This window comes from Hippoglossus stenolepis, chromosome 11 (genome assembly GCF_022539355.2).
Source record: "Hippoglossus stenolepis isolate QCI-W04-F060 chromosome 11, HSTE1.2, whole genome shotgun sequence".
Lineage (NCBI taxonomy): Eukaryota > Metazoa > Chordata > Actinopteri > Pleuronectiformes > Pleuronectidae > Hippoglossus > Hippoglossus stenolepis.
Window position 1 is genome coordinate 8,356,806 of NC_061493.1, and position 26,260 is coordinate 8,383,065.

The 26,260-nt window shown below is 41.5% G+C and overlaps 1 protein-coding gene across 6 annotated transcripts; it reads left to right on the plus strand.

Annotated features, from left to right (window-relative positions):
- The first annotated feature begins 6,632 nt into the window (after nt 1-6,632).
- LOC118117904 (SH3-containing GRB2-like protein 3-interacting protein 1) lies at nt 6,633-26,053 on the plus strand. Of its 6 annotated transcripts, none has more exons than XM_035170553.2 (24): nt 6,633-6,933; nt 12,804-12,870; nt 13,253-13,292; nt 13,803-13,859; nt 14,191-14,248; nt 14,813-14,988; nt 15,540-15,551; nt 16,112-16,123; nt 16,485-16,509; nt 16,630-16,693; nt 17,060-17,130; nt 17,221-17,295; nt 17,386-17,454; nt 17,537-18,298; nt 19,295-19,416; nt 19,578-19,728; nt 19,859-19,915; nt 20,242-20,353; nt 20,941-21,096; nt 21,271-21,403; nt 21,552-21,754; nt 22,185-22,249; nt 22,843-23,022; nt 23,110-26,053. In XM_035170553.2, the coding sequence occupies exons 1-24, from the start codon at nt 6,924-6,926 to the stop codon at nt 23,130-23,132; spliced, it is 2,700 nt and encodes an 899-aa protein (XP_035026444.2). In that variant the 5' UTR covers nt 6,633-6,923; the 3' UTR covers nt 23,133-26,053. The 6 variants fall into 6 exon arrangements, with proteins under 6 accessions (XP_035026444.2, XP_035026445.2, XP_035026446.2 ...); XM_035170554.2 differs by having other exon boundaries at nt 22,858-23,022; XM_035170555.2 differs by having other exon boundaries at nt 22,864-23,022.
- Nucleotides 26,054-26,260: the final 207 nt, after the last annotated feature.

The window sequence follows — 26,260 nt, forward strand, 5'->3', positions numbered from 1 at the left end:
TGGGACAAACAGAACACACACTTCTCGTTACCCATGGGGGGGGGGGGGCTGCGTCCAAGTGCGCTGCCACCACCATCACTTCCATTGGTGTAAAAATCTGCAAAACACACAAAATATATTCAAATGTTATGCAAAGAAAATTGCACAGTCAAGTGATTGTTAAAGGCCGTGTGTCAAGCAAAACATGTGCATGTCATTGTAAATGTAATGTCTGTATGTTTTGATCTGCAAGTCCGACAAACCAAGCAACGTGAATAAGCTTCTCTTGGCCTCTGGTGAATACAAATGGGCATGCTTGACTATATTATGATTGTTTCATTCGACAAAACCATTGTCACTTGCAGCCCTACATTGTCATCGACATGCACACGTCTCTATGCTCATCTCAGCTCCACTGCAGCTTTGTATCTATTGTTGCCATGTGTGTTTTTTTTTTTTTTTGTCAATGTCCCTTTAAAGGATTACATCATCCTCCTTGCTCCTTTTTTCCCTTCGCCACATTTCTCAGTGTTCAGCCTTTTCTGCCCAGAGACAATTGGTCTATTCAGTGGCGGCGTATAACACTGCCACCTCCTGCTCCACAGTTAGAGGCCGCCGACACACCTTCACTGGCACATCGAGTTGGTCACGGCCGTCCATCACACCTGCACACACACAGACTGCAACACTGTAGCTTTCACTGTCACATGACGTTTTCATCAGTAGTAGGAAAATGTAGAAGGGACTCAAGAGCTTTATGTTCATCTTTGACTGACTGTAACTGGAAGATGCTGTTCCTGTGTGTGATGGAAGTATTTTTGTGCCATCTAGTGGCATAAAGACAGAACATCTTCCCCCAGCAGTGGAGTGGACGTGGTCTTCTCAGCCTAAATGTCCACATCCAAGCTTCAGACCAGTGTGAACCTCCAGCTTGTTGCTGCTGTTGATTACTGGTGTATCTTTTGAATCATTCTTATGTAAGAGCATGGTATTTCAGTAGTTCTTTGTTTTGTGGCTCAGCTGACACCCACAAGTCATGACACTGTGAACACTTTATGTCTCTTTGTTAACAGCTCCATAAAAACAGGTGCTCGAGGGGCTCGTTCAGCATAGAGAAGGATTTTGTTCGGCCAAACTGTTTTTCTTCTTCAGGGAAAGCTAAATTTATCTGTGTTATTTTTCCTCACTTTTTCTTTTCGCCGTCTTTGTAACATTTGTTCGGAGCTTCTTACATAATTGCTGGAACTCAAATTACTCTCCTCTTTACAATCGCCCCATTCACAGGAGCTTGATCTCTAGTTTATCCATGCCAAGTTAGTACAAATAAAGAATTATAAAGGGAAGGAGCGATGTACTGATATTAACTTTTTTTGATAAAACCGGAGGAGGATGAAACAAGCGGGGGATTCATGGGAGAAAGCAGACTCACATCGTCTGCATTTACCCTCCAGGGGAAAGTGTTCTGTGGTCTTACAAACAGCATCCAGCAACAATGGCTGTATTCTGCACCATGTTGAGTCTGTGTGAGGGCGTAGAAGATGGCATTTGAACCGTTTTAAAACACTGAGAGAACGCTTGCACTAACCCTAATTCTTTAATTATTAAGCACGATGGCATCAATTCAGCTTGTGTATAGTAAAGCTAACTAGACTATTATTCTGTGGTGCTTTATATATTATTAGAGTGCGAGAAAATATCTGTGGTGTTGGCTGTGATGGGGACAACCCAGCCCAGCTATACTACAGCTTTAAGTGCAAATATATCTGTTACCATAGATTTATATTCTGTTTTTATACAACTTTTACATTTTAATTATATTTCTTTTTTTTTTTAAATCCATTCATCATCTATACCGTTTATCCATTTAGGGTCCCGGGGGGAGCTGGAGGGAGTACCCAGAGAAAAACGACACAGGGAGAACACGCAAACTCCATGGGATTCGAACCAGGCACCTTTTTTCTCCCCCTTTACAAAAATGATAAGCCTCTTGCCTTTTTTACAAGTGGATTAAAGTTGCCGAGTAATTAATTATCATCTGTCGAAGCTGACCAAGCCTCCCGTCCTCTGGAGACGAAGCTCCAGGCAGGACACTGAGCGGTAGCAAGGTTACACCAGCTCACCACGGCCGACAGCACCAACACGACCTGCGCTGATGCCGTCACTCTGCCAGCCCATGAGGAGTCTTGTTGCCAGGCAGACATTATGATCTGTGATGTTTCTGATGCAGGGTATAGTGAATGAACATTTGTGGTCACCTCGTCCTCCAGGTATATTCAACATTGTTTACACACAGATGTAGCCTGTATTTGTTGCTTTGGCTTCTATTAGCAGGACTGTTCTGGTCTTTTTCTAAAGATTACAAATGATATATTTACAAATATCTATGGATAAATAATCTGGATTCTGCATACCATCCAAAATAACTGTACAACAACCCCATGATTGAAATACTACACTTGGTAATATCAAAACATGCAGTAGAATGCAGCAGTCAGATACAATACAAAACCACACTATGCATGTAAATTAAATACATAAATAAAGTGAAACGATTACATGTGATCATAAATTTGGTTTGCAACTTGGTTAGATAATTACTTTTGTATCTTAAGTCAACAGGTTAACTATTCCAAAAGTTGGTGGCTTCGACTGAAAAAATACAGTTTCCATCTAAACTGCACAACACAGTTTCCTCTGGTGATTGTTTCCCTACTACCACTGTCCTTCTGCAATAAACACTGACTCAGTAAGGGAGATGCAAGGCCTTGTAAAACCTTGAGGATGAGGCAGGCATCTGCAAAATATGTTAAAACAAAATGATATAATAATAATGTTTCCTGAACCAAAAGGTATACTTATTCCCATGTTACAACCAGCTGGGAGAGATAATGCAAAATACTAATATAGATACAATAAAGTGTAGGGACATCCCAATATTATATCAAGTGACTGCAAAAAAGACTTAAAAAGAGTGCCCATACTACAATGGTAGTTTTTCTTGATTTGCTGATTATGATATTGATATTCTTACCTGAATTAAGTGAAATTAATTTAAAATATTATAAATGATTGTTTATTAAATTCTAATAATTTAACTTGTCAATCGACTCCCATTTTATCAGTAGAAACATTGTAAAGACATTGTAAAATTATGTTTATTATTATTAATAATAATACTAATACTACTACTAATAATAATAAAATAATGATGATGAGGAAGATAACTTGGTATGATTATTCTGGAATAAAAGACAGAGCCCTTCAGTAGTGTCCTTCAGTAGGTGGTGGTATTGAGCTGCACACAGTCGGAGAGGATTTACAGTGCATAGTAATCCTGTCACTGTCTCCTGCAGGTACCGTCCTCAGAAAGGGACAACTTGTCATGCCATGGTGTCCTGTCGTATTGAATTGAATCTATTTATATATCATACAACCTGTTTCATGTGTGGAGATGTATCAGTATTGTCTAATATACCTGGGGGGTGTGTGTAGTCACATATTAGGGCTCACTATTTTCTTAGTTAGTGCTTTTCTCAGTTTTATTATCTAATGAGATGTTGTGTGGTTTTGTCATACTTTCTATATACCCCTGTGTACCTGAGTCACAGTGTCCAATAGTAACAGTAACATCGGGCTCACTGCTCTTTCTCCTTGCGCTCTCCTCTGTCCACTCCTCCCTTGCTAATCCCGGCTTCTGTGACCTCTGACCCCTGGCTGGCTGGCATCTTATGTAAGGAGCTGGTTGAGGAGAAGCACACGGGAGCAGCTCGTGGAGCGTTGTGCCAGGTTAGGTAAGCTTATTAACGGTTACTACCAGGATCCTCAAGGTGACAACAGCAGCTACAAATAGACCTCAGTAGTGAGAAGAGTGAACTGAACAAGTGATGAGACTCGATGACAGAGTCTGCTTCTGTTTCCTGGTTCCAGTATTTACTGCTTTGAAACTTGCTTACTTGGTTACTGCACGCTTAACATACAGTATGAAATAGAAAGAGAGAGAGAGAGAGAGAGAGAGAGAGAGAGAGAGAGAGACAGAGAGAGATAGATAGAAAAATAGATGGATAGATAGAGATATAAAGAGATAGATAGAGATAGATGGTGAGATTGAGATTGAGATACATAGAGAGATAGATAGATGGAATGAGAAAGGTGGAAAGATAGACTTAGAGATAGATAGAGAGATGGATGACTAGATAAATAGAATCCAGGGATTGTGATAGATAGACAGAGAAATAAATGCACTGATAGAGCTATAAAGAGATAGAGAGAAAGAGATAGATTGAGAGAAAGAGATATGGAGATAGAAAGATATAAAGAGAAAATATAAAAATATGGAAATTCAAATAGTGTGATAGTCTTATGTACGGTGTGTGGGTCTGTATCAGATCACAATCTGACATTTGACTCTCCTCACTGACATACAATCATCTCTTAGCATGGGAGCAGAGGACGAGATGATACACCATGACATGACCTCCACGGTAGAAACGTCTCTCTCCATATACACACCCACACAAACACAGACACACACACACGAGCGCGCGCGCCAAAACACTATCCTCTAACTGCCCATTCCCCATCTGTCCTTTCTCTATCAGAGAGGGTGAGTCACTCAGCTCCAATGGCCCAAAACGCAGCCGTTATCAAAGCAGCTGAATAATCACACCACAGCCCTCATCGAAGCGTGTGCGCGGCCGTAACTCAGCTTCCTGCTGAAGTGTAACACGCTCCTTCATCATCGTTGGAATAGTTTGTCCTTTGCCTCTCTTTCTTCCAGGCTACAATGTGAGGCCTCCTCCTCCTTCCCCCAGCGTTGCTTGTGTGTTGATTACAGCTGACAGCGTGCACTCTGCGCTGGAAAGACACACTGTTGTCCTCCAGCGTGACACAGTTTTAACAATAGAAACAACCTTGCAGGCCGAGGTTGTGTGGAGTCAATTTATTCCTCTTTTCCAGAGAAAGTAGTTTTTGTCTAACTGCTTCTTGGGAAAAACCAAACAATCCTGTCAGCCTTCAGAGTTTTTCCACAGAGCAAAATCCATCTAGTTTAAATTGGACAAACGAGCTCGTCTCGGCCTCCTCGTGTTCGTGGCTTCTAACTGCAGCCTCAGACCACATTATTTCGATGCGTCGGCTCAAGCTCAAGCGTCTCTTCGCTTGTGCTTTGGACGTGGTTATTTATCCCATGCAAAGCTTTCATGCAGGTTCCTGTGGGACGTCTCGCTCATCTTCATCTTCCATATCCTGCAGGCTGCCCCGAGGCTTGACTGTCGCTCCAGTCTTCTCCTCCATCAGTATGCCCCATTTATCCTTATCATTCACAAACCTCCATTATTACATTATTGACATTTAATAACCCCTCCTTAAAGGAGATTGTCTTTCTGTATTAACACCATCTGAAATATGTATTAATGCATTGTGAACAACCTTAAAAATGGGCCTTTAAATTTTAGGAACACTTGTAAATAATCACATTTCAGGACATGAAATATCGGGCGGCTCAACACTTTCTTCTTTTCCAATAAATAAATCAGAATTCATTTAATTCCACCAAACTCAACCCTTTACAGTAAAAGTTAATCCACACAAACATGTTGAAGACTTTCCCCTCCTCATCATTGCACAGCCTGCATTACCAAACTGCTTCTTCCCTTCTTTTGATGAAACATATTTTACACTTTACTACCACCTAGTGAGAAACCCTGGCAGGAGTGTGTATAGCAGCCCCTGTATATTCTTTCAATTGCTAAAGAGTAAACAAGACCAGCATCATAGCGCTACTAGCAACACATTGTCCCTGTTCCTTTGAAACCTATAAAATAAATGTGTAGTTATTTGATTTCGCTCCAAATGAGGATGTTTTTTTCAGGATTCTTTTTATCATTTTTTGTGTCACACATTCAAGGACAAAATCATGAGGTTCAGTTGCTACCTGAAATTCATGGAATCCTCTTTCCTCTGTTAGAATTTATTTTCCAGTTTATTATAGATTTCGGCGAAGGACTTAACAAACTCCTTTCCTTATTGGCTTTAAACTGCCTAACCGCCTATTTTTACACTGTTTATCTGCATGTGTGTGGGTGAATGTTGAGTGTTTTGCATTAATGTCACTTATCCTTTCTCCTCACTGCCCTGTAAAGCAACAAAAATATAAATAAAACTAACAAAAATCCTCAACTAACAGACACCAACACGGGGGATTCTGCTAATTAATTTGTTAATGTGAATCAAAGTGAATGTTTAGGTGCACTCTGATTAAAATGTAAGAGATTATTTAGCCAATTAATGTCCAGTATCATGTGAGACCTTGTGTAATATGCATTTGGCTGTGGAGGCAACTCGAGGCGAGCAGAGAGGTGCTAAGGCATCAGGGGACAGCAGCCATGTGACCATGGTTACAGGGATTGGTTTAGTGCAGATGTGACATCAGCAAGCCTCCCACTCCCTCCCTCCCTCCCTCCCTGCTCCCTCTCCCAGTCTTTCTCTGCCTCTCTCTCTCTCTCTCTCTCTCTGCCTCTCTCTGATTTTTTTTCTCCTTCTGCCTTTCCTCAGCATCCCCCCTCAGAGATGGCGTGTGTCGCTGCTGCTTCTCCTCGGTTGTCCGGGGCCTAACGCGCGCACACGGGAAGACAGAGAGGACCCCCTCCCTCCCCCTCCCCCGCTCCCCACCTTGCCACTGATCTGCTGCATATTCCTCGGGTGTCTCTTTTGCACTCGCGTCCTCCACCGCTGCCTCTGTCTCAGCCCTCCTCCCACAACCACCTCCTGGTGCGGGGTGGCCGGGAGTCGGGCCCTTGTGGGTGGAGGGATTCAGCATCGCGCTTGGCTGGGGGAGCTGTGCGGAATTAGCCATGCCCTGCCCAGGCTTCCTCTGACCGGCTGCGTTTCTCCGTCTTCTCTCCGCCTGCACACCGGAGGGCAGCGTAGGATGAGAATCGGCCAACATGATGCAAGGTGAATAATCTGGGCACTCCTGCTCCTCCTTTATGTCTCGTGATGTGTGCCCCTGCGTCCTCCCTCTGCCCTCTCGCGTCCTGCTGGGCCATTAAAGCCACTGATGTGGGATGTGATCTGCTGTGCTGAGTGGAACCACTAAGAGATGTGCATGAGCAGCGTGACCGTGTGTGTGCGTGTGTGACACATTTAGAGGAACTGTATTTGAGATGCAAGCGAAGGTGTGAGATGGGAGGGACATTTGCAGCTATTGCTCATGTTGTGTGTGTGTGTGTGTTTACACATGTGACTGTGCACATCTGTGTTTGCATGTGCAGATTACCCACCTATCTTTAGTTGTGCTCAGGCTGTGTCATATGCATGAGCGTCTGAGCAGAGATCAGGTCTGTCCCGGAAGCTACACTCATTCAATCCTCTGCTGCTGCTGTTGTCACTGTATAACAATATATAACAGGAACGGTCATCCTTAAACCTAGCACTATTGGTGTTGCATGAAGGATGCCGTAGTTGACAGTAGTGGAATGCAGTTAAGTGAATTATAAACATAAGCTAGAGGAGCTACATCATAGATCTAACCCTGCATGACAGATGCTGGGCCTTTACCATCCATTAATGCCAATGTAATGGAAGGTGGCTATTATTAGCTAAAGGCCTGCAGTCAGCCTGCCTTCATATTGTACACAGATGTCACATGTTCACCACAGCCTTTGTTAGCATGCCTTGCTAATTACACAGTGAAGGCTGTCGGCTGTAGTTAGAGGCATGACAACATTTTTATTTGTATATTATAGCAATACTCACCTTCGTGTTGATGCAGCATGCAGGGTTATCAATATCATTAAATGCATTATCTCAGGAACATAGACTGATTGACGGGTAATACTTGATCATCAGACATGGCTGAAGTTAACTGTCTTGCACCACAGCAGCAGCTTAATTTGCAACATTAGATACAACAAATACATACATTTAACATCACATTACCTCCACAAGCTAGAATACATAGCTCTGCTAAGGCCCAACAGCTCCAATCAGACAGTTCAATCAAGCTGCACCACATTGCACCCTCTCAGAGATGTTACTCCAAAATCCATGAATTATTCCCTGTGAAATAAGTGAGTCTTTCTCACAAACAAAAAAACACCAAACAAATGTACAGGGGTGAAAAGAAAATACATCAAAAGACAGTTAATGGCCCTTCAACATACTTTTGATCTGGGATTAAGTTCCATATCTAATTCTAGGATTGACTGGTGCACAAAGGGCTTCAGTCTAACAATTAATATTCACTACTCAGAACATGAGTATAGTTAAAGACACTGTTATTGGACAGTTTTTACTTAAATAAGTATAGCATCAAAACAGTGTCTAGTTTCCTTTCCTCTAGCCATCCTCCGGTTGCAGATAATATTTGGACTGCATGAAAATCTACTTGCCAAAAATTTTAATCTTGAGATAATTGATTCAACATATAAAATGAGCAACACGTGTACAGTGGATCATCTGAGCATGCGTGACAGCCGAGTGGAGTGGGTGGATATATCTTAGAAAAGGGCCCAGTTATGGCATAAACCACTGGAATACATTGGTACAAGCGATCCATAGGTGGAGGTGATGTGTTGTTTGTTAGTTTGACAGCTACCAAAGTTCAGTTGGTAGTGTTACAGTGAAATAAGGTTTCAAACTATCAAAATAAAAAATAGAACAAAGTCAATGCAGAAAATGACATAGTAAACTTACATGTGGCACAAAGGTACTCGCATTTCTTGGTGTAGCTTTAAACCAGCTGAAGGAAATGGTTTACAGGCAAAGTTATGACAAGTCGAGTCTGGACATTGTTCAGAACTAGCTGGTCCCTGCTTTGCTTCTCCCTCTCGTCTGTATTCTTGATTTCATATCCCCAGTCTGTCGCTGGCAGCTGAGACATGGTGTTGTCAGCGGACAGCATTTCTGTGGCGGATGTAAGTTGTGTAAATAGTGACAGGAGCTGAATTTTCACACCTTCGCACAATTGTCACCCAGCGTGGATGACTGACAGGTTGTCTGTTGTAGGAATTTAAAAAAAAATGGTGGAATTAATGCTTCTGGAGGAATGACAGGTGCCACCAGCTCTAGAAGGAATCTTACATCAGTTACTAAGTTTTGTAGAGAGCTTTCAGCTGCACTCTCTGGTGATGAAAACCACAAGAGGCAGCTGAAAGAAATCCAGTAAGTGGACCTTGAGTAAGGATTTTTTTCACAGTTGAATGTCATGAATAGGATTATGTTTTGAAGCAGAATTGACACACAATGTTACTTAGGTCTGGAGTCAGTTTAAAGGTTTTATTAATATTATCATGCCTCTGCGCCGGCCACAGCCAGTGGTTGTTCGTCCGTCTGTCCGTACGTACGTCTCATTCCCGTGAATGCCTTGAGGGAAATTCCTCCAATTTTGTACAAATATTCACTTGGACTCAAGGATGAACTGACTAGATTTTGGTGGTCAAAGGTCAAAGGTCACAGTGACCTCACAAAGCACATATTTTGCCCCTGTGAGGGTGATATATCAGGAAGGTCACCTTGTCCTCACAAAGTATGTTTATGTTTGTCTTGAACATGACATCTTATGATCAGCTTGAGGGAATGTCTTCAAATTTATTACAAATTTTCTCTTGGACTCAAAGATGAACTGATTAGATTTTGGTGCCTGGAGGTCAAAGTTCAAGGTCACAGTGACCTCATGTTACTCTGAATGTGACATATTAGGACTGCCCTCAGGGAATTTCATTAAATCTGGTACAATTCATTTGGACTCACTGATACATTGATCCGATTTCAGTGGTCACAGGTTAAAGGTCCTGGTGGCTTCAAAAAAACTGTTTTGCGCCTCTTGAATGTGAAATCTCAAGACTGCTTGAGGGAATTTCTTCAACTTTTGATCAGTTGTCACTTGGACTCAAAGATAAAGTGATTATGTTTCAGTTGTCAAGGGTAAAGGTGACAGTGACCTTTATATGAATCTGGAAAACATGTATGTAGAAATATATTCACAGAAACTGCACTGGTTAGCGGAGTCAGACTTTACTAATTTTATATTTTACTATTTATCTGATAGGGACGGAGCCAGAATGTCATATGTTGTCCCTATCAGCAGTGGGCTACTTACAAGGCAACCAGATATAAAACAAAATGTCCCATCTTCTGTAATTACAAATATCTTTGGATAATTCATGTGCATTATGCATATCATCCAAACTAACTGTCTAACAAACCTATGATTTAAACACTACATCCAATAAAAACAGCAGATAACAAATTATTAAAATTTATATTCAAAAAGTAGTTATTGTATTAATAAAGCAATTCAGAATTATCTCTCCAAATTGTCTCTTTTCCCAGTGACATCTGAAGATGGACCAAACAGCGATTTCAAAATCCGTCTAAGTAACTTTTTGAACAACTTGCATTGGTCTAAAACCATAATATATGCATTTGAAACCGTATTTGAAAAGATGATTGTTATTGTTATAGTGAAGAACGTTTACGGTGAAAAATGTTCTTCAGTGATGTCATCATATGCCATTTGCTGTGATGTTATCATCATGTTATCACTAAATAACCACTGTGGTCCCCATAAAAGGTTTCAAAGAAATTTCTCTCCAGGCCTTGTTTTTGTGAATTATCCAAACTCAGCAATACTTATTACATTGTAACTATGATCCATCTGTGTAATGAGTTGTCAGGCTCTCCTCTGGAAAACTTTATGAATGGATTACAAATCAAAAAGTTTTCCTCTGAAACACCTGAACTGTTTTGCAGTTCAGTGCTGCCAGTGACCAAAAGAAATGTGACCGTGCTGCTTGTGTTGCTTCTGGGTGTATATTATACATATAGATAAGCAGGATTGTTACTTATCAGAATTAAGATTCATTCTCTATTTGTATACACACAAACCATGCAGGGTAGACACATGACTCACTGTACAGAGCTGTCTCCACTGATGCAGGAATAATCTGTGCTATTGAGCAGCTCAGCGATCTACTAATACATCACAGGCTCTGACACGTCCTTTAGTACTCGGGAGAGATTCCTCTCAAGTGAATGAGCCACAGTGCACTGACTTCACTTGTTATAGTTATTAGGATTTCTACACAAGCATGTTGATTCACCAAATCAATGTCTCTATATTTACTATGAAAACATTTACGACTGGTCTCTATGTAGTCACAAATCATAAATAAGCCATCAAACAATTAGTTCCAGTTTAAAACACATCCAACTGATGAGGAACTGAGCTGCCTCTCTGTCGAGCAATGTTCATCCAACCAACTGTCCATCACATGTGATTGCTCTGTTGCTCTCATATGGATGTGAGAATCAACTGTGCTCGCTGCTCGTCTAAAACACTGTTATGTAAACCTGTCAGTTATCTATTTGGGGCAAAACCTGCAGCACAGCCAATTCATGCAAAAGAAAAATAGGAATAAATGGTGCTCAAATTGTGGGTTTGACCCGGGTCTTTCTGTTCGGAGTTTGCCCAGAGACATGCAGACTGGGGTTAGGTTCATTGGCGACTCTTATTTGATGGTAGATTTGAATGAGAACATGAGGTGTTGTCTGTCCCTGTATGGTGGCCCGGCCATAACGGTGGTGACCTGTCCAGGCTGTACTCCGCCTCCCAACCCATGGTCAGCTGGGATTGACCCCAGCTCCCCTGCAACCCTCAGAGGATAGGCGGTATAGATGATGGATGGATGGATGGGTGATCCTCAAATTATTTAATTTGCCATTAACAGAGTTACATGGTCGTCTTTTTTGTGATGTCTGCCATTTAACTGTATTATCGTTTGGGGACATGTTTAAGTTCATCAATACCTTTGACCAGATAAAATCAGGAGGTTTATCAATGTGAGTTCATCCATTAGGCTTCACAATGTCTCAAAAAACACTTTAATGATGACTGAGATATCTTAACAGCTATTTGAAGAGGGACCGTGAAGTTTTCAATAAACATTCATGGTCCCAAGAGGATGACTCCTCCTTATGCTCCTGCGACTTGTTGTCTAGTGCCACAAGCTGGTAAACTTCTTATCATGAGAAAGGCTCTCTGCTCAACTGTGCATCTGTTTCATGCTAATTAGTAATATTTAGCTTGTTAGCTTATATGGCAAATATGCTAACCCTAAACATTAGTATATTGTTATTGTGAATATATTATCGTGCTAATGTGGGGTCAAAGCCTCACAGAACAGGTAGCTTAGCTGGCTGTAATGTGTTAATGTACACTTGAAATCCCTTCCAGAGTTCATGGTGTGCTTCATTTGATTGGCTAATTGTCTCTAGGTCTAGTAATAGATTAATTGAATAATTGTGTCAGAAGTTTGTTTTGATTTCTATTAATTGAACATTATAGCTCTGCACACACTGAGTTGTGTTTCATTCCCCTCATTTGTCTGGATGTCAGTGCTGCAGGGGTGTTGGCACCCAGTCTGGCTGACGGGCCGCTGTAGCAGATCTCTCCCCACCCTCCCTCGAATCTCGCTAATGAAGTGGACGGATTGATCAACCTTTGCTCGTGTTTTCTTTTCCACTTTATATAGTCAGGGAGGGGACACTTAAGGGAATTGCTCGGTCTGCATTGCCTCATTTTACGTGGAGGCTCCTCTCAGCTGGCAGGATGTTTGTGTCCCAAACGGATGCATTAATTTATATCACCACGCTGATTGCTCTATTTCCTGCTCAATCCTGCTGTTACAGTGCATCATCACCCTGTTACCTGTCTCCCTTTTGCTTTCAGGTGCTTTTAAAAGACGAGGCAGTGAGCTTATGTTCAGGCTTTAAACTGTTCAAATAACTCTTGATGATATTTTTGTTCCTCTCCCTCTCGATAGGACTGAAAAACCGAACCAGGAAAGCCCTGCTGGGTCTTCGAAAGAAAGACAAAGACACAGACACAACGTGAGTTTGCTCCGAAAACACAATTTACATGCAAAGTCTTATGTAAATACATAAGACTGGTTTTCCAACCCAAATACTGAGCACTGACTAAAATGTGTCTGTAGCAGTCTATAGTATTGAAAACTGTCAACTACCGAAAAGTTGACATTGAATGTTTGGTCAGATGCGCATTTCTTTTTTTTTTATATATTTTTTTCTCATTTGCTGATTTCGGAGTTTATTCAGTAACTTATACAGCTGCTTGTGTTCAGATATTTAACATTTGAGACTCTTTTGAAACTGGTACTTAAACTCAAGGATCATATTGTACAATAATACAATAATAAGAAATTCATGGTGTATAACGAAAACATTTCTCCCCCCCCCTCGTCACCTCAAACAGGAGCTCACCTGACAAAGAAGGGGCTGGAAGTGGAAAGAAGGTAAATGCATGTTCATTTTTTAAATTCTTGAAGGATTTCCTCTCTTCTTCCTCTCTTTTATCCAGACATACTAGAATTGAATGGGTTCTTCCTCGGGTCAGACCCCACCCCTCGGTTTAGTAGTTTCTTAGTAATCCTGTTGACTGACAGACAAACTAATAGCAAGGAAAACATAACCCCCCCTTGGCGAAGGTAATCACAGCTCAAATGCCTCATTGCACAGGAAAACTGCACAAATGTACAACAAGAATCTTCACACAAAATTGAGAAAGTCAGGCTGTAAATTATAGAAAAGGTTTGGGTAATAATTTACCCATTAGCTTTTGATTTCTCTTCTAAATTAGTTTGTTAACCAGTGATATTGTTTGATACTTAATCACTTAATAGTTGCCAGAGCTCATGATTAACCAAATGAGACTCTTTTTTGTAAAGATTGTAATGTGTTTATACATTACCCCTTTACTTAAATGTAAAATTATATAAAATCTGTTGTTCCTATTTTGTTAATAGAAAAAGGCCAATGGGGCTCCCAATGGTTTCTATGGGGAGATTGACTGGGACAGATATGTGAGTATTATCCTCCTACTCATTGTTGTGTTTGCTCCCCTTCTTTCTGATGTCATGCAGAGACTCTGCAGCTTTATGCATTAAATATATGTTGTGCTGTTGCAATCAGTGTCATGTAACACTGGGTTTAAAATTACTGAGTAAACCGTGCAAATAGAGCGATAGCTGCATATTCTGTCAGTCAGCAGGAGCTTCAGCCAGGAAGTTGAGTGTCTCAGGAAAGACATCTGTGAAATATGATCCACATTTAAATACAGAGCTGATCAAAGGACGATTGTTTAGCAGTGCGTCTGTTAAATGTTTGTCTCTTTTCTCCTCCTCTCTGTCGCAGGCCTCTCCTGATGTGGACGAGGAGGGATTCAGCCTCCGGCCCGGTGACGAGGGCGATGATATCCTTTCAGCGACGGGTAGAAGCAGTGGCAGGAGCAGAGTCGAGACACTTCTGCAAAACTATCGACCTATTTGGCTGACTGACTCATTGGTGGAGTGCTCAGTATTAAATAGGCCAAATCAATGGTTCCTCCCTCTCTTGCCACGTTGCATGTGTGTCCCTGCAGTGGCAAAACATTTTGTTGTAGTTATATTATATTTGGATTGACTTTTCAGTTATCCCGGAGCCACAGTTCTTATTAACAACTGTCCCACAGTTCACTGGTATCTTTCGCTCCCGCAGGTGTCAGCAGCTGTATATTTGAATTAGATTCACAGAGGGCTGGCGCTGTGACACTACCCCTGAGCAGGATGATTTAACCGAAGGTGTCGTTTAGCAGCAGATGGAGACACGGAGCAGATGTCTCACTCCTGAGCTGCAGCGTTGCTCTGCGCATGACTGAGACAAATTTCTATATTTTTAAAGGGTTTGTTAACTTTAAATGCTCCAAAAGATTGAATTAGTCTCCATCTCTCCTATAGCATTAAGTACTATTCTGTTTTGTCCTTGACGAGCGTTCCACTTGCTTCCAAAGCAAAGCACTTTTTCTCCTCCAGCGACTCTGAAGACGATGACGAAAGCAGGAAAAAGTTCAAAATCAAGATCAAGCCGCTGGTGTCGGATAGTGCCAAGTGTGTCCCTCCGTCTATGGACGAGCTAAAAGCCTCAGTGGGAGGCCTGGCCCTCTCTCCGTCTCTGGTGAGCGCTGCTGATCAGAACTCCTGTTCTACTATAATGTACTAAAGGGCACATAACACGTACACATACTGCAGCTTAGTGTCTTTTAACCATGAACTGTGTATGATGATGGACGACGTTTCTCCACTTCCTCCCACTATCCAGAAATAAAAGCAAAATATCCTGGAGTGGTGGTAGCAAGGTCCCACCAATACTCATGTTCGACCAACTGCGTTTCAGTCTCAGCTGTCAATCATGATGTCAAATAACTAATTAAAACCAAACTTATGAGAAAAATGAGCACTGGAACATCAGTGTGATGAAAACCAACCAAAAATGCAAAACAATGTGCTTTGACTTTTTAGTTTTGTCCATGTCCCTTACATTAACGTGGAGGAGGTGGGATTTGTGACCTATACTGCAAGCAGCCACCAGGGGGCGATCATACCAATCTGGCTTGTCTTTAAGGGGTGTAGTCATGTCAGCCATCTTGGTGTATAGAATGTCTGGTATATCTTTAACTTTCTTTCCGTGTTTGTCTTTTTTCTGCCGGTTCTGCCGTGGTCTCGTAGAAGAGAAGTCCGGTAAGCCTGTCACACATTTTCATCGTTGTATCACCCCCGAGAGAGAGAGTGCATGGCATGAGCTCACTTAACAGAAATGCTCGATAAAGTGTGCCCCCCCCCCCTCGTGATAATTCACTTACAAATGGCTTCCCCTCTTTTTTCCGCATGCCCTCACCCTCAGTGTTTGTGCCCTTTGTTTTAGGCCCTGAATTAAAAATCCCATCTTTTTTGTTGATTCATTTTTTTTCTGTCTAGCAAAAGCTTTACTTGAACCTGTCTGGCAAAGCGTGTGTATAACATAATGCAGAGTTATCATAACACAAACACACACATTAGCTCCAAACCTATTGATTTGCTCTAAGTGGAGCTCACATGCTACTGCCAGTGTGCGGCTCTATGCGTGTTGGTCTCATAAGACAACACCGACAGTTGTCCTCGTGATCTCCAGGGTGTTATTCAGGCTTTGCGGTGAAAGTAAAGACGTGCGTTGTGTGCAGTTTAAGTTGGTGTCCACTTGACTGATTTGTCACTCACTCTCTGACCCAGGTCTGTTCTCTCTTCCTTTTTGCTGGTCTCAGAGACGCAGCCCGGTGAGTTCATCGCTCCATCTGCTGGCTGTTTGGAGGCAAGCAGCCCGAAATGCAGCTTTTCTGATCTCTGCTGCTTGACCTGTTCTGAACTGTGCAGAATTGAAAAAGCATACACTAAAAACTCAGCTTAGACAATGTAGTGTTGGTTTTATGTATTTTTCTATGCAAATAGAAGTTAAAATATCTGTGAGGACTGTATCTTACACTTTTTCTCTGTGTTTTCTCACTTAAAAAGCAATACATCACAGTAGAAGTAGAAGAATAAAATATCTATAATATATAGAGTATTACAATACACATATTTTTACTCTTCATTATCTGTATGCTTACGTTGTCCTTTGTTTTGTATTGTGCTTTTCAGGGGCAGATAAAAAGAAATTTGTCCTGTAAGTACAGCAGTTTGAACACTGCCCCCCCCCAACCTTAGTTTTATAGTGCATATTTGGTCAAATAAAGGAATAACAGACTAACAGCTGAGTTTTTCATTTTCTTTTTCTTTCTCTTAGGTGAGGAGATTGCCAGACCGAGACGCTCCACCCCGACTCCAAGTCCTGCGCCTGAGATGCCAAGGTCTGTGATTAGCGCACCACTCACCAAACCAAAATAAAACAGGAAGTTAATCCTAATCAGCAAAAACTGACAATCATGATGAGGTTGTCAAACAATCAAAACAATATGATGTGCTATCTAATGACTTTTCTAAAAGATATGATAAATAACTAACAGTTTAATTCTCACTTAAAAGGTGCATTGGTTTAATTTGATAAGGCAACTTTTTTAATACGGTAATGGAAGACGGCGTGTACAGAAATATATATATTTTTTTAACTTTAATTTACCAATAAACCAAAGTAAACAATCTGAACCAAACTTTCCCCTTGAGATAAACAAACAGAGTTACTTATTTATAATCTCCTTGTGTTTCTCCTTCTGCAGTGACAGGCTATCACAGAACGTTCCCTCTTTCTATGGGCTGCCTTCAGAGACCAAATATGCCAGATATGATGGTCTGTCCCATGTCAAGAGTAAATTACTCTATATTTTGACAACAAATACAGCTACTGAGGGGATGCTGATTGTTTTTTTTGTCATCACAGTGGTTCCTGCTGATATGTGGGTAGAATCAAGACCACGCTCAGACTCTCCACTGGGCATTAGTTTCCCAACAGGAGGTCAGTTTAATTTTACAAGGAGCTATATCCATACATAGTTAAAAATGATGTCATCTATAATCTATAACTGACCTGTCATCCTTGTTGCAGCTCCTCCTCCTCTTCCTCCTAAAAACATTCCATCAAGAAGTCATTATGGTTATCCGTCAGAATCGGCTGGTGAGTTCTGCTTTACTTGTTTATCGGCCATACAGTTAAATCCCATGAGTTTAGATATAACGCTCCTTCACTCTAACTGCAGCTGATCTACCCAATGGGAGAGCAGCTCACAGTTCTGCCCCCATCTACCTGAACGTCCTGTCCCCCGCCTCTTACCGAGGCTCCCCGGGCCCTGACATCGACGACGTGTTCGGCCCCGTCGACAGCCCTCAAACCAGTGAGGAAGCAGTGTCACCCAGATGGGTTACCTTCACTGATGACAGACCCCCGCCCCCCGATGAACCCGCTCCCCCTCCGCCGCCGGACTCTCCTGCCCCAGACACGCCCTCGTCCACCCCCTCCACGCCCTGCCTCTCACCCGGACCGCCGCCAGACGAGCCCCCGCCTTCACCCCCACCTTTTTCTCCTGGGTCTCCTCCTCCTTTCACGCCACCGGAATCGCCCCCCTCCATTGTGCTCGGACCTCCTCCTCCGGATGAGCCGGCGCCTCCCCTGCCACCTGACTTCTCGCCCTCTAAATCGCCCCCCGTCTGCCTGGATGAGGAGGCGCTCGACGAAGAGGTGCTGCTGTTTGCAGCGTACTCATCCTCCCGTGCTCCCATCAGCCCCGTGCCCCCTCTGCCAGCCGAGAGGAGGTCTCCTCGGATAGGAGTCACTTCTCCCCTGGTCCTGGGGGGCGCTGGAGGAAAAAGAACCCCAGAGGGTGCTTACCTGAGAGATGATATCCCAGACTTTGTGGGCTCACCCAGAGAGCTGACGCCGAGCTTCAGGGGAACGCCGCCTCCTCTCCCTCCAACCACCTACAGGTCTATCATGTCTTCCCCTGGGCCGTACTCAGGCAGCGGTAAGTACTCACATCACTTTCTACATTTCAGAACTGTCAGTTATCTGATTATACTGAATATGAACTTAGTGAACAAAAGCCAAGCTAAAGTGTCTTGCTTTGTTTTGAAAAGATGAGAGTGCTGCTTCCATCGGTGAAACCAAACAATCGCATAGAGCTGCCCGAGAAGTATTTCCTCTTTGTGATCTGTTTACGTTTTGTCTGTAGTTTAAATGTGATCTGATCGAGCTACAGAACTTCATCATGTAATGAGCATCAGTGACTTTTTATCCTTAGTTTCTCAGCAACACTGATAAGAAATATAAATCTGACCCGTTGTTATTATGTAGGACTCGTTCTTGAAAGCAGTTTGATATCCTGCAGAGACTAAATTAAATCATAATATTATATAGGCAGCCACCTTGGTTTGATTCTTGATGGTTACATGACATCATTAGTTGGTGCAGTCTATTAGAAATAATGATTTTTTGAAAATGTTCTAAGTGATATTACACTTAATTAAATTATAGTTTGATAAAAATGTAAAGATCACCAGTAAAAAAAACACTCCTTTCGAAGTAAGAGTTGCTTGTTAATGTAACCATGCTAAGTGATTTATTACATTACAAAATTACATTATCTTCCAGGGAGTCTAATAAAGGAACTTCCTCTAGTTCACTTCTTCTATTAAGACTTGAGCTACAGTAATGCAGACTTAAGCATAACTTTGTGATATAATGTAATTCCAGCTACTTTTATTGACAGTAGATAATGTTAAAAATTACTATAAAAACACTTATTACACTACTTACAAATTTACTTTTATGCTAACTTTAGCTATAATCTATCTGATACCGGTTGACTGCCTACCACTGTGGAGGGGGAAAATAATCAACAGTATACCAGACAAACTAAGTGAAAATGACATGAGCTGAGGCGTTGGAGCTCATGTTAAATAAAACCCTCTCGTTGTGATCTGAAGCCAGTGCTAACCACAGACACTGGTGTGTGCCACAGGCCCCTCGTCTCCAGCTCGTCCTGCCACGCCCCAGTCCCGAGGCAGCCCAGTTCCTCCGCCTCCTCCCCCTCGACCGTCCTCGAGACCAAAGCTGCCCCCTGGGAAACCAATCACAGACCTGGTACAGATGAAGTGTCCTTTCATTTCTCTGTCTCTGTCTCCTTTTGCTGTTGTGACCTTTGACACAACATCTCATTGTGATGTTTAAATGAAACAGGTTAATTCATTCTGTATGAGTCTTCCTTGAGACAGCAGATTCTCAGTTTGTCTTTCCGTCTCCAGTCTCGACCCTTCAGTCCGCCGGTTTCGGGCAGCCCCCCTCCTTTCGCACCCCTGGCCCGGTCAGAGAGCTCTTCCTCCATCTCCTCCATTACCTCACAGAGTGCAGCATCCACTCCGACCTTAGGGAGGGACCTCAACATGTCCACCACAGGTATCATTTTTCCTCAGTGTCACATCTCCTTTGTGTGAGTCCATGTTGTCAGTCGCTCATCATTGTGTCCTTGCCTCACGGTCTTGTCCCTCTCCATGATTCTCTCCTCCTCATGTCTCTTCTCTCTCAGAGGCCTCACAGCCTCTGGTATGGTTTGACCATGGCAGGTTTTATTTAGCTTTTGAAGGTGAGTTGAGCCACAATGCTCCGGTAGTCACATCAGTGCATGTACTGAAATCACCTGCCGTATTTCTACCTGCCGTCTTGCTCATGTTCACTGAGCCCAAATATTGCTTCCCACCCCCCCGTGTCTTGCTCACTCACATAGAATCCAGATTCAATATGGAGGGTTTAGTTCTGCTTTTAAATGTGTGCTTGATTGTTTATACTCCCCTATTGTCTGTGTGTGACCCATGGCTAAACGTCTGTGCAAATATGGAACAACCCAAAGGAAGAAATGTGGTTTATGTTTCGATTTAATTTTAAATGAACCTTTTTGTGTGTTTTCTTCAGGATGCTCCAGAGGACCCAGTCCACTCACCATGGGACCCCAGGACACTCTGCCAGTGGCTGCTGCCTTCACAGAAACCATCAATGCCTACTTTAAAGGCGCTGATCCCAGCAAGTAAGCCTGGATTTCCTTTTTTTGTACAGTGTGACATTACCGATTGTTTTGGAGGTTTTCTGGAAGCTGGTGAAAGGAGAACTCAGGAAGCAGCTGATGTCTTATGCAGAAGAGTTTAATGTAGACTTGATGCATCAAGGAGACCAGAAGGTGGAACAATATACAAGACACTACAATGTACTGTTGGTTGGTCCTTTACCTATAACATGACCTTGGGTATGTCTTGGACAGAACAGGCCCCCCTCTCCCAATGGTGTACAGAAGTTATACACACTATATACATAACATATAGTGGCATATACAGTAATGTGTGAGAACGGTAAAAAATTCCTCAAAACCGATGCACAAGCCAATTTATACAGTTTATAATGTTCTCATAGGTAGAAAGGTCTTGCATTTGTTTCATAATATATATATAAGATTTTAAAAAGTTTAGAAGAGACTGAGGAGAAACTTTTACAAACCGATAAAGTGGAAACATCTCTGGTGGCTGCCCTGCACAGTTTGTTCTACACTTTTTGATCCCTTGTGTATTATTGTTCAGTGCAATGTCTGTGTTCAGCCTTATCTCTCTCCCACTGGTCCAGATGTGTTGTGAAGATCACAGGGGAGATGGTGCTCTCTTTCCCTGCGGGCATCACCCGGCATTTTTCAAGCCACCCGACTCAGCCCATCCTCACCTTTAGCATCAGCAGCTACAACAGACTGGAGCAGGTCCTCCCCAATCCACAGCTGCTCTGCTGGTACGAACATATATCGCGAAACCGTATCCAAGCACACAGAAAACAAATTTTTCGTTGTTAAAGAACTGAAAAAAAATAATTACTGGCCTTTATTTTATCATGAATAATGGATAATATACAACCAGTATCTAACTAGTGATTGTTTGAATCAAACATGTTTGTCTCATCCTTTAGTGATACCACCACAGAGAGTGTCGACACCAAGGAGTTCTGGGTAAATATGCCAAACTTGATGAGCCATCTGAAGAAAGTGGCTGAACAGAAGCCTCAGGCCACTTACTACAACGTGGATATGATCAAATATCAGGTATCTGTCTATCTACTGATTCTGTCTGTTGTATTTATCCATCCAGCACCTTGAATCTATCTTGTATGAAAGGTGCTTTATAAATATAATTGCCTTGCCTTGCCATCCATCAATCTATCTCGCTGTCCTGTGTTTCTGTGTGTGTCAGGTGTCAGCAGATGGGATCCAGTCCACTCCTCTGAATTTGGCATTGAGCTGGCGAGGCGACGCCACCAACACAGACCTTAGAATAGACTACAAATACAACAATGAGGCCTTGGCTGCTCCTGTGCCACTACACAACATTCACTTTCTGGTACCTGTGGATGGAGGCACAGCCAAACTCCAGGCCATGATCCCGCCTGCCATCTGGTGAGGATCGCTGATATTTGTGATTTGAATTAAACAAGGAAAGGAGATGAATACGCTGTTTAGACCTCCTTCATTTCCTGCAGTGTAGTTTTTGTTGTTATATTGTGTATATTGCATCCTTATTACTGTGCAATAAACTAAACTTAGGTCTGGTTTGACAGGGTCGAGTAGGGAGGCGAGGCGTTGCACTATTTCCTACCCCTACATTGAAGGCAAATTGTACATACATGTAGCTGCATGTTGTTTGTTTAGCTTCAGTGGGCATTTAAAAGACAATAAAAATATATATATTGTGGACCTAAAACCTTGTATGTTTAAACACTATCTATTGTTTTTCTCTACTAGCATGGAATTGGACCCAATTTCTCTTTCTGTAAATGAATATCAGACAATTTGTCTTCTGTAACTGAACACCTATTTTCTCTTAAAGGAATCCAGAGCAGCAGACGATACAGTGGAAGATCCCCAGCCTCTCTCATAGATCTGACAACGGAGGTGGGTGTTTGTTTATGTCACTGAATACAAAAGCTGGAAAAAAAAGCTCCTGCACACTATCCAACTTGTAATCAGTGATTTATTTTGCTGCTAATGCTCAGTACGACAGCTAAAATATAAATTTCAGTCTGAAGCTCTTTGTTTTGCTGGAGGTTTATTAGTTTGTGACAGTCTTCTCCCCTCAGTTGGTCAAGATCCTGACTCACCACTTGTCGCTCATCTTGACAAGCTGCCCAATTTGAAACACCCTTCATTCATGATTTCATGGATTAATGAATATATTAAAGTGTATGCTTTTATTCTACAAAATTTACTTATTACATATATTGGGGGTTTTTTTACATTAAATTTTCGTACCCATGATAAGATCTGCTTTAGAATGACTAATGTGAGTATGTTTGTTTGAGTCAAAGGCTGTGTGGAAATGGGTTCGTGGTCAGGGGAGGAGAAGTTCTTTATGACTCATTTTCTACTAAAGTGAGAAAATGTAATCATTTAATTTGGGGGGGGTGGGTCAGTCATGTGCACCAGCGTGATTATACTGGTGCGTTACAACTCGAAAAGGTAGATAATCAGTAGCATTCTCATCTCAGCTCTTTTTCCTGCAGGAGTAGGGGCTCTCCTGGGCCGGTTCCAGATGAGAGAGGGTCACTGTAAACCGTCCCAGCTGGCGGTGCAGTTTACCAGTGAGGGCAGCACTCTGTCAGGGTGCGACATCCAGCTGGTTGGCACTGGTTACCGGCTATCACTGGTCAAGAAGAGATTTGCTGCAGGTCAGTCTGAGTGTCAGAAATGTGTGTGTTACCTTTATTTTTATGTTAATGACTTAGATTTCTGACCTGTTTCATTTCGCTCCACAGGGAAATATTTGGCGGATAATTAGTGGACCTGTTTGTGAAAGGGATCCAAGATCAATGGCTTTTGACTGTGACGACAATGGACCCATCTCATGTTTAGTGTGTTTCAAACTTTATCTTTAGCAGCCATTGGAATGAATGGTTGAGATTAAACAGACCACAACACAGGTACATGATATTTGACCTTATGACATCATATTCAGTAGACCAACTGCTGCTGAGTTTATGCAAGTAAACACAAATCCTTAGTTCTGTGTACGTGGAAATCTTCAAGGGTTTCACAGAGTTCAGTACAGAGAAAACATGATTTGTTATTGTTGACATAATTGTGGATTCATGCAGCGATCCAGCCTTATTCATTTCAATTCCTTTTGTCTAACTGGTTGTCATTGCAAAATGCACTGTAAAAGATAATGTGAATAGATTATATAATATAAAAACAATCTTAAACAAGGTGGAAAAGAATGGAAATGTAAAAAAAAAAAAAGTAGTATAAGATTACTTTGCAGTTATATTACAATAAGTTATAGGTTACATCGTAATATCTGATTTCCACTGCCACCCCAATCTGATTTTTTTTTTTCACCATGTGTGAAAAATCTTTAGTCGTCCAAACAGAGATTTTGTTTCTGTCGAGATGAGCATTTGAAATGTCACAGCCCATCCGGCAGTCTTGCAATTAAAGGTGATTGGTCGCGTCACAGTTCAGAATGACCTGCAGCACATGTTACCTTTTGAAAGGGAATTATATTTGGACATTTTGAGCACTGAAAAAACATTGTTAGCAAGTACATAAATGATATTTGTAAATAAATTGTCATCAAGAAAAGAATAATTTGAATTAAGCATCTAAAATTCTGTGGCAAAACTTTGCCTTTTCTCAAATTGAATTTCAAGCTTTTAAATTCAACTTTAAATTTGCTACAGTCAATATTTAAATATTGATGATCGCATATGTATTTTCATGTGAAAGGGGCTGCTTGTATGGTTTACATCCTGCTAGTATAATTCAGTCCATAGCAGGCGGCTGTTTTCAGCCCAAAAGCAGTGATATACCTACATTACGCTACCTGCCCATTACTAAACCACAGAAAGACAAAGTTAGCCGGTGAACATAGTGGAGCATTTAATCTGCTGTATTGAGTGTAACAATCTCACAGTGTTTCCCTTAAGAATAAGCAGTTGTATTGTATACACGATACAACATCTGAAACTGTAGCACAGAGAGGTTGTTATTGTGCGCTTGTGTGACTAAGAACGAACAAACAAATTAATTTATGGAGCACAATTTTTGCTCAAATTCTATTCTTTTGTCGACAATTTCTCTACAAAATATAATTCATGTGCCTGAAAACATTTTTCCCGTGCTCAGGATTGAAGTAAATACAGTATATGTCATACTCTATGGCATATAAACACTTTTATTGGTGGCATTTTGCCATGAACAGGGCTGATCGTGGCAGTAAATCAGTTGCAGCAGTTTGACCTGCTGAAGAACGACAGCGTTCCACTGTGGGCAAGTGCAATGCTGAGATACATTGAAAATGTCCCCCATCACAGGACTGTAGTGGTCTTTGTGGTGGTGTGAGTGATCGGTCAGATTTTTTTAACAATAAACTGATATGATGAGTAACGTGAGCTGCTACTTGGAACAGTTTGGGCTAATCGTTCTGTCAATGCTGCAGAATTTAATGTTTGAAAGGGCCTTAAGATGTTCGATACACACAGAGCCGGGTGTGAGTGCCATACAGTGGTGAAAAGGAGCTTTAAGTTTCAGGAGAAATGCAGAGGGACCTGGACTGACGATTGTAGGACTTACCTTCAATGCTGCTTAAAAACTTGGCCAGTTCCTTTCGACTGTGATCTTTGACAGAGGTTTTTCGACGAGGATCACTGGGGACACCTCAGAGTAATGAAAAGAAATGTCTATCGAGGAGGTAGCACTACTGGTGTCCCTGATTTAATTTCTTCCTTTTCCACCATGTTGAATAAATGTTTTATCATTATTTTCTAATAGCAATATTTAAAAAACTTAAGTGTAAAAAGTGTACATAAAAAAAAAGCTATGTTTCAAATATTTCTCTGGGCATATAGATGTGTCTGTGGTTGTCTCTTTGTTAATTGATGTCAGCACCCATAATGCATTAGGTTCTGTGTAACCCCACCACCACTTTTCTGCATCTATTCTTTCTACATGTGGGTTTCTTGTACAAAGAAGTGTTACTGTGGACGAATAACTCCAAATGGTGCCGCATGAAATCTGCATTTGTCCATCCCCAGTCTTTATTAATGCAATACCAGTTCCTCCATTTCAACAAGGTCATTGTACGTGTTATTGTGTAATTGTGCAGTGAGAGGAGACGTTTTGCCTTCACATGAAACTCCACTCTCTGTTTTGCTGTCGATGCACCTTCAGAAGATCGTTGTCAATGCATTTGGCATGTGTTCATTGATATTCCCATTCCATGCATCTAAATATAGGTGTTTGACATTCTCCTGTGTTGGACTTGCAAAAAAAAAAAAACCCACCTTAAATTTCCTTCATCAAAACAATCCATGGCTTCACGTCATGCATACACACACACACACACACACACACACACACGTTGGTATGTTGTGTTTGAACATCACATTTTACAGAATGTTTCGATGTGTTGACTCACAGTTTGGGCTTGGGTGTAACATTTGATTTGGTTCAGGAAAAAGGAAGCAACCCTGTTATTTGCGGTTAGTTTAGAGCAATGTTTCAACATGTGTTTCTGTTGACAACGCTTTTGTTCTTTTGCCTTATTTATGTCCTCCAGTATTGGAGGATTTACTCTAAGTTTATTTTTTTTCTACAACTCTTTTTGCTGTATTCCTTTCACTGCGGTAGACACAGAATATGCAAACATTTCATGTAAATTTCCCATCCAAAGATTTTGAAAATAAATATATGAAAAATCAATATAATGTAATACCTGTTTTACTTGGTAATAAAGAAGAGGAAATGTGAGACATGTATCTCCCTCTCATTTGTTCAAAGACATAGAGGTACACTCATTATACATGTCATATTTATTATACAGGAAATTCTATAAAGTAAAAGTCCTCAAGAATACTCAAAAAATATTTATACTGCACTACACTACTGTGTGTCGTGTTTAAATATAGA

What these genes read in the sequence shown, in the direction of transcription:
- LOC118117904 (XM_035170553.2), top strand. An exon ending in GCCCGGTGACGAGGGCGATG is followed by an intron (nt 14,249 to 14,812) that starts ATATCCTTTCAG and finishes CGAGCGTTCCAC; the next exon opens with TTGCTTCCAAAGCAAAGCAC. An exon ending in AAAGGCGCTGATCCCAGCAA is followed by an intron (nt 20,354 to 20,940) that starts GTAAGCCTGGAT and finishes CCACTGGTCCAG; the next exon opens with ATGTGTTGTGAAGATCACAG.